General features: G+C 37.7%; 2 protein-coding genes across 2 annotated transcripts in view; both read right to left on the bottom strand.

Moving 5' to 3' along the window:
• Positions 1-4,141, bottom strand: part of LOC104967920 (zinc finger FYVE domain-containing protein 26-like) — a 16,515-nt gene extending 12,374 nt beyond the window's left edge. Inside the window, exons 1-3 of the mRNA XM_010797459.1 lie at positions 4,055-4,141; positions 2,057-2,349; positions 1,479-1,554 (exon numbers count right to left, since the gene is read on the bottom strand). Coding sequence (XP_010795761.1) covers positions 1,479-1,554; positions 2,057-2,247 — 267 coding nt within the window. The 5' untranslated portion in view covers positions 2,248-2,349; positions 4,055-4,141. The remainder of the gene's footprint in view (positions 1-1,478; positions 1,555-2,056; positions 2,350-4,054) is intronic.
• Positions 4,142-7,370: 3,229 nt separating this feature from the next.
• On the bottom strand, positions 7,371-8,756 carry LOC104967906 (cyclin-dependent kinase inhibitor 3-like). Its single transcript, XM_010797445.1, has 3 exons — positions 8,446-8,756; positions 8,309-8,353; positions 7,371-7,597 (listed from the first exon to the last, which is right to left on the bottom strand). The coding sequence occupies exons 1-3, from the start codon at positions 8,564-8,566 to the stop codon at positions 7,371-7,373; spliced, it is 393 nt and encodes a 130-aa protein (XP_010795747.1). The 5' UTR covers positions 8,567-8,756.
• Positions 8,757-9,008: the final 252 nt, after the last annotated feature.

Genomic DNA, 9,008 nt, shown 5'->3' with positions numbered 1-9,008 from the left:
AAAGAAGTTTAGTCAGTACTTCTACTTTCACCAGAGTATTTTTAAACACGAGTATCTGTACTTCTACTTGAGTAAAGGATGTGTGTGCTTTTGCCCTCTCTGATGAACATACTGTCTCTCTAATCTCATGCAGGTCTTACTTGTGCAGCGTGGCCACCGCCTCTCTGGTCTTGATCTGGTCGAGGCCGAAGGTGAGGGCGAAGCGGCGGGCCAGCTCCTTGATCCCGCTGACGTGAGAGGAGGTGCGGTCCAGAGTGGGGCCCTGGTCCTGAAGCAGCTCGTTGAACAGCTGGAACACACAAGACGACACAGTGTTTGTGGGTTTGCACTGATCAAAGCTCTCATCACTTAAACATCTCCTATCATGATATGTTAAGGCATATATTATAGGTGTCAGATATATACAAATATATAAAAAACATGTCCATGATGTGTTTTGCACATATCATGCATTTTAGACATCCCTCATACCCCTCTATTTCAGCCCTGTTAGAAAAGTGCTGATTCTGGGTCCTTAGCGGAAGAGGGGGAGCTTGTGCCTGCTCAGAATTAAACGGCAGATTCAGCTAAATGCGGGATGAAACGCCATCATGTTCCAAACCACATCAAGGATTATCTCTGAAACAGTATGGAGCTCAAAGACTTTCTCTCTTGCCGGTTATACCACAAGGTGAGTTCCTTTTTACTTCCTGCTCTTTTACACATGCTCTCCAGTACAGGTTAGCTCTGAGTGTTAGCGATGCTAATGTAAACACCGACCATATTACGTCTAAAACAGTCGGGCATTGTTTCTGATAGCAACGTTTCTGATTGGGCCGTGGGTCCACATTTCAGATATGACGTCATATCGGACGCAAATCTGGATCAGCTCCGTTGTTCCCCCGTTTTTAGAGATTTGGGTACGGAGGAAAAGAGAGAGGGTTTTATTTTCTGACGCTGCGTGAGTTCCCCGACACACCGGGGACATCAAAAAGTGCACGTTACATGATAGGTCCCCTTTAAATACAAGAAATGCAGCTCGAAGTGCTTCAAACTTAAGGACAATGAACATAAAAGAAAGGGATAAAAATGCCATAATCAATGGAAAATAAAACACTAAATATTAAAAGTGCAACTCATTTACAGCATGAATCAATAATTGATAAACCAATAAAGAAACAGCAGCAGCTCTCTCTTACTCTTTTCTCATATTTGTTTCTACATCAGTGGTAAACATGTGAGTAGATGCATCATGTCAGTGTGTGGATTCTGTTTCAGGAGTATTTTCACAACGTTCATATTCACGACATGTCTGCTTTTTAAAAAGCACAGGGCACATTTTCAAGACAGATTTCCTGATTGCAAGAATGATTTACTTCCAAATAAGATAACTCAAATACCAGAAATATAGTTTTAGTTTAACATGAACAAATAAAACAAAAGAGAGAGAGAGAGAGAGAGCTTGATTTGTATATATATTGATATTTGTATAGTGTTACCTGCTCGTCTGTCCATTTCTCCAACACCTGAAGCCAAAACCAAGCCAGTTTGTGCGGACTGCCCACAGACTCCCATCTGCAAAATAAACATAGTCATTAAATAAACACCAACAAACAAGTATACACACAATTGTAATATTTGGGTTTTTAGCAAGCCTAATAACGAGGGGTGTCAGAATTAAATCAATCCGGATCGGCTTTAAGATCATTTTTAAATGTATGTTTTTATTCTGACTAATAAAAACCATTTGCTCTTAAACATGTTATCATTTTACACTAGTGTAAAATTATTACTGTATACACTTATATAGTAAACAATAGGAGGTCTATTTAAAAAAAATAATAAATAGTTTTTATAATTCCATTTAAATGTCTGCAAGAGCCGGGAAAAAGTGCTCAAAAGTGCTTTTTATGAGTTGAGTTAAATGTATTTGATCGTGCTAAATGTTTATATGATATCGCCCTCATCAATGCTCCAGGAAAAAGTGCTTCGTGTTTAGATTTTAAAAAAAGAATTCACACAAAAGGAACACCCTTATGTCTTGTGGTTATGAACATGCAGCAGCACTGTGACTCACTTTAAGTTGTACGGGTGGCTGACGATGGCTTTTATTATGTCTCGCAGTTTCTCTGAGAGCCCCCCCGTGGAGCTGACCAGCTGAGGGACGCAGGCGTTGGCCAGCTCCCACTCCCCGTGCTGCAGGCATCTCTTAAAATACTCAAACAGCTCCTGCAGGGAGGTCTCCGCCTCGCAGCCGAAGGGATGCATGACCACTGTCACTGAGACCCTCCTCCAATCCGCTCAGCCGTCACAAGTGGACACGCTCCGTCACTGCCATGAAGCCCAGGGGGAGACTCGAGCTTCGTTCACCTGAAAAAGAGACAAGTAATAACAATGGTGAAAAAAGTGCTGAGACAATAAGAACAATTTCAAAGTCAACTTTATTGTCAATCTTTCAGTTTGTGTGAACAGACAGAGAGATCGAAATACCGTTTCCCACAATCCAGAATACAAAAATACAAATATATATATCCTATATATACACAATCAAAAGACACATTTATACATCTGCACACATTAAGACCTAAATAAAAGCACAACAATCAATATATACAAAATAACAGTCACTTCAAAATCTTTAATCCAAGGTACCTCCGGCCCCATTTGAAGCACTTGCAATTCAAAAGGTCTCGTTTAAAAACTGTTGTAAATACTAAACGGCCTTTTCTCTCTCTTTTATTCTTTAGAAGTAAAAACAGAATTTAAATAAACCCACTTTTAATGCATTTTATTCTTGTTTTGTTTTACAGCGTTAAAGCCAATCAATATGTGTTTGATTGGTGTTTTTTGGTTGGCTACAAATGCATAGATTATTTGATTTTAAAGTCAATAATTATATATACTGTATCGTTAATTATTTGTCCTCAAATAATCATGCACAGAATTAGGGAAGAAAGACCAGATCAATAAAGGACAGGAACAAATAATAATGATATAAATATATTAAATTAAATGCCAAAATCAGTTAAATCATATTGATTCACAAGGGTTACAAATAAATACTCGCAACACCACAGTGGAAAACAAAACAACATAGCAGCTATATTGAGAGAGCATTAAAGGGTTTAGGCTGGAGTTCAAATGTATGAATGTATGATTTCCGCCCCTTCACAGAAATGCAATGATTTCTTTATCCTAACCCTTTGTTTCATAAACATGCACACTCCTCTCAAATCACATTGAGCTGGTTCTCTGCTTATCTTTGCCTTTTATATAATAATAATAAACAGGAAAGATGTTGTTTCTGGATAATCAGATTCTAAAACTCATTAAGTATGATTCCTTTTAGGAGTTGGATTACTTTCAAATGTATTTCCTTATACTTCTACACACAATAAGTCCTGTTTGGCAGTATAAGTAAACAATACAACGTATGTAGTGTTTGATTTTACATGTCCTCCAAGTATTACAGTAATGCAGTCAGTACATGTTTTACAGCATACTTGATTATATTTCATCATTACCTAACACCTTTATGTATACAGAGTTTGACAAACACACATATTTTAGACACTTTCAGTTTCAACATCTCTAATATAGGTTTGCTTTTTAAATGTAATACATGATTACAGAGACAGACACACATAATACAGAATGTAAGCCTATGCATAGAATATTTGAAACTCATTTTATTGAACTAGACAGAGGATTTTGAAAGTCAATAAAAAAACACATCGATCGACACATTTTTCAGTCTTATTTTTCATCTGTACCTTTAATTGCCTGTGCAAACAAATAACGCAAGATACAACATCAATAATAACAGATGTCTAGTGAGCTGCTGTAGTGACTTTAACTACGCTATTTAGTTAAATACACTTTTAAAATGTCAATATTTATATCGTTTCTTCTCAGATTTGACAGCTGTCTTATGTCACAGGATAGCATTAGCATTAGCTTACATTCTTGCTGACTGGCTGAATGCAAAACATTAAGTTAGCTAACATCCGTAACAGACTTTAGAAACACACACACATCATGAACAAGTTAGCGAGTATTTAATAAAGTTACTTACTCATTTCTTTGTGTCGTTTTGCCCCAAAACGGAGGACTATTTACACTCCTGCTATCTCTGCTGTTGTGCTAGGAGGCTAGCTGCATGTTAGCGAAGGTCATGTGACCAGCTGATTGTCGAACGCCGGTTGGTCAACGGTTGGCACGAGGTGGGCGTTTTCTTCTGCTACTGCTGCTTTTAGGGACTGTCGGAAACACCATTATCCAAACAGGAGGACACAAAACAAACCGTGTATAACATCTGAGTTTTATTTAATTTGACAAACAGATGTCGGTAGGAGTATGAAGAAATGCACTGTATGTAGAAGAATATATTTTACATTTTATTTAATGTATTAAATGTTATAGAATTAGGATAAAAAAGTGATTTTACTTGAGTAAAAGGTGTAATGCTAAAATCACAGGTATAGATTCCTTCATTCAAATCTTACTTAAGCATAGGTGGAAGTACATTTACTCAAGTACAGTACGTAAGTACCATTTTGATGTACTTGTACTTTCCTTGAGTATTTCCATTTTAAGTTACTTTGTACTTCTACTCCACTACAGTTCAGAGGTAAATGGTGTACTTTTACTCCACTAAATGTATTTAATCCCTTTAGTTACTTTACAGATCTGGATGAATGAGTGTTAAATCAGACTTTAGTTCCACCTGGAGTAAATCCACAAGCTACCCTGCAGTATACAAAGTCATTTAAACTAGCTGCACCTTTACCAGCTTTGATAGCACTTTAATGGTCAATCATTATAAAACATATCATATATATTATTCTGAAATGGACCAATCTGCACAATGACTACTTTTACTGTCACTACTTTAACTATATTTTGATGATAATACTTTTCTACTTTTACTTGAGTAACATTTTGAATGCAGGACTTTGACTTGTAACAGAGTATTCCTACACTCTAGTACTTCTATTTTTACTCAAGTACAAGATCTGAGTACTTCTACTTTTACTCAAGTACAAGATCTGAGTAATTCAACTTTTACTCAAGTAAAATATTTGAGTACTTCTACTTTTATTTAAGGAGGAGAAAGATACAGGAATCTACAGGCAGGGTCAAATTGTACTTTCTGAAGTAATATTAAAGTGCCAGTTTACGAGGTTTACTTTGACCAGTGAAGGCAGCATCAGGTGAAGGTTACGCTGTGTACGATACAACATGTGAAGCACGCTCACAGCAGACTGAAAGCAGCAACAAAGCAGCATTAACATGCAGCAAAATGATGAACCCACTCGTGCACATCAGTGTTTAAAATCTTCTTTAGCCCACTTTCCATCCACATAATCATAATTGAATTGGCACATCATGCATTTGCAGCCTGTAATATATCCCCCTTCCTGTCTCCCCTCCATTATCAATGCCAATTTGGGAGCCAGTCTCTATGACAACGTGGAGCAGGCGGGGTCTATTATCCGGAGTCTCAGTTGGCATCACGGCTGCAAACCTCCACACTGCATCACGCCCTGAGTGGAATGGAAGAACAGGACAAGAAAGAAAATGTACGTGTTTAGCTCAGGTTTAGCTCAGTAGCATGCGTGTTATAACATGTCTGCAAAAAGTATTTATTGAATGTAGGATATGTGGCTTACTGGAGGAAATACAGGCAGTTTAGTGCAGCTGAGTCACTGTTAAATATGTGCATCAATGGAGCTTTTGTTCCCATCGGTGGCTGTGCTTTATTCTGCAGATTAAAATACCAGCATGCTGCATGATGAAGCAATAGCATGCGAAATTAAAAGTGATTTTGATCGGTGGGCCTCTCCCTGTGTGAGATGTCTTTCTAACATCTCTTTTGTTTGGCAGGGGAACTACAGCGGAGAGATAAAGGGAGGCATGCGGCCTTCAATGAAGCTGGTCGTTATGGGAATTATTAACCATAAACCCAAGAGGTGAGTGCAAGCACCTGTTTTCATTTTTGCAACAAAAAAAAACGGATTCTGCATTATTGATATGGCCTACTGTTGCATGACGTGGCAGCAGATTCAAGTGGTGGAAAGTACATTTACTCAAGTTTTGTGATTAAGTAGCCTACTATAATTACACTTGTTATTTGAGTATTTCGATGTATTCCTGTTATAATACATGTATTTACTTGGTATGTCCCCTCTGGATTTATTACACAGTATTACAAAAGTAATATAGAATTAGCTTCAAATTGACAAACATTAAATTCTTCTTACATATATTGTATGTAGCCTATGTATTTGACAATAACAGAATAGTATAATATTCAATAATAATGTAATAGCATTCTGTGAAAAGAGCCATTCTGCATACTGAGTACTTTTACTTTTTTATTTAGTTGATAATAAGTATGTACTTTTAAATAAATAACTTTTACTTGTAATGGAGATTTGTTGACTGCAGTATTTCATTTTTTACTTTCTTGAAAGGTGAAGTAAGTTACTGACTTTCTATTCAATCTGAATGTTACAGCACTGTCAGCTGTGTTTTAGTTGCATGTGCCAACCAGCAGATATATGTCCAGTTTTGGGAAAAGACTCTCTGTAATGCCAGTGTGTACCTAATTATAGTTAAGAATGTGGATGTGGTGGGAAATCTGCAAAATCCCATGAAACCTAAAGAGTCACACTGGGATTTCTTTAGTTGATAACATCAGTCGGCTCATTACTCATTCAGTCATCAGTCAAGATCCAGTAAAAGATGGCAGTGAGGCTGCACAAAATAAACAGTTCTAAAATGAACTCTGATGCAGAACTTTTTCTATGTCAAGACACTTATTTATAGCTGCAGGGACATCAGGAGGGTTTTTAAGGACAAGTAGTCTTCAGGCCATTTCCCTGAACACTTTATTTAACATGACAAGCATTTCATCTGCATTGTATTTCTCTTTCTAATAAGAGATTATTTAAATGTGTTGCAAAAAACTTTTGCTTTATCATCTTGGTACTCGGATCAAGTTCAAATCAGATGCATCTGACCAACAATTTACCCAGAATTACAACATTTTCTGCAAAAAAAAAGATTTTAAATACTTTTTTATTAAACTGTCATTTTGTTATTTTGTCTCCTACTTTAAAGAGTCCTCTCCTGCTGATGTTCAGGTGTATATCAGTATGTAGTGTCTCTACTTTAAAGAGTCCTCTCCTGCTGATGTTCAGGTGTATATCAGTATGTAGTGTCTCTACTGGGACATGTCTCCATGCTTTAATGTTCAAAAAGCTCTTTATTGTTCTCATACTGCCTGTGCTACAGCATCTCTTTTCACCCTCTGTCTGAAACCAGAGCCCAGTCTGCTCTGATTGGTTAGCTGGCCGGCTCTGTTGTGATTGGTCGACAGCTCTCACTCACTGTATGACGGTCCTCCTGCTGCTCCGCAGGCTGAGTTGCAGCTCCTCCAGGATCCTGCAGCTCAGCTCCATCAGCGGTGCCTCTCCGTCGGGGAAGGGCGTGTGATGCACGGTGAAACCTCGCTGCCCGTACACCTCCAGCAGGGAGGGAACCCGGTACTTACTCAGCTCTCCTCTGGTGCAGAAAACAAACACATCCTGCACCCCCTGGCTCTGCAGCTCCTCTGAGAACAAGGAAGACGAGATGTTAAAACAAGAAAACTCATGCACTGCTCAACTGAGAGGCTACTTAGGTTCCATAACATGTTTTCTTTACACAATTTATTACTGAAAACGTGCAGAAAGTCATATTTAGAGTGATACAAGGAGGGTTAGGGTTAAAACGTTTGACTCTAATACAGGGGTGTCAAACTCAATTTTTCATCGCGGGCCACATTAGAATTATAGTTGCACTCAAAGGGCCGGTGGTAACTTTAAGACTATATAAAAATACATAGAAAAATATACAATAATGTATTATTTTACATTATTGCCTCTTCATTGGATTATTATCGGATACAGTAATAACTTCATAATTAACTACGTCTGAAAGCAGAAGGGAAAATAATTGCAAGTCTCTTCATTGCGCATGTCACAAAATGAGATGCATTGTGGGACATGTAGTTTATGGGCAACGTTCTCCTGTAAAGTGGAACGTAACATTATAATAAACTCATTATATTCTTTGTAAGCTCTTGCAGGGCCACATAAAATGAAGTGGCGGGCCGGATTTGGCCCCCGGGCCTTGAGTTTGACACCCCAATATGTCAACAAAATGAAACAAGGATTTTGAACCTGGCTTTATCCAATGTTTGCTCTTCTGTACCGAATACCTGACTCCATGTGTTAATATTGAGTATTTATTTAAGCAGCAGTAAAGATAGATGTCGTCTTACCAACGTCTCTCTCCAGACTCCGGCGGATGTCTTTGAATTTGCAGCCTGAAGTCAAATAAAGGAAGAGTTTATATTATTGTTCATTTAAAAAAGTAAAACAAGTTGTATATATAAAGTTATATATAGTTGGACTTTACCTGGTAGTGCACAAATCCCCAGAAACTGCGAGCTCTCCACTATGGACAGAGGTAACCTGAGAGACAATAAAGAAATATATAAATACAAACGACACAGTGAAGCTTGTTTTACATTTTCCATTTAAAAACAAGCTGACTTTCACTTTTTCAAAGATCAGAATCACAGGTTTATAAATGTGTAGTACAAGTCATTTGCTAAGGTGTATAAATACACAGTAAGATAATTTTAAATTTTAAATAAGAAGTAAATTGATGAAAATTACTATTACAAAATAAAAAAGGAAATATAATATACGACAACAATTAGCTGTGAACTTAAAGGGGACCTATCAAGCAAAATGCACTTTTTGATGTCTTTTATACATAAAGATGTGTCCCCGGTGTGTCGGGGAACTCACGCAGCGTCAGAAAATAAAACCCTCTCTCTTTTCCTCCGTACCCAAATCTCTAAAAACGGGGGAACAACGGAGCTGATCCAGATTTGCGTCCGATATGACGTAATATCTGAAATGTGGACCCACGGCCCTATCAGAAACGTTGCTATCAGAAACAATGCCCGACTG

This window comes from Notothenia coriiceps, unplaced genomic scaffold (assembly GCF_000735185.1).
Source record: "Notothenia coriiceps isolate Sejong01 unplaced genomic scaffold, NC01 NC01_scaffold00037939, whole genome shotgun sequence".
Classification (NCBI taxonomy): Eukaryota; Metazoa; Chordata; class Actinopteri; order Perciformes; family Nototheniidae; genus Notothenia; species Notothenia coriiceps.
This window is presented reverse-complemented; position numbering and strand designations above follow the sequence as displayed.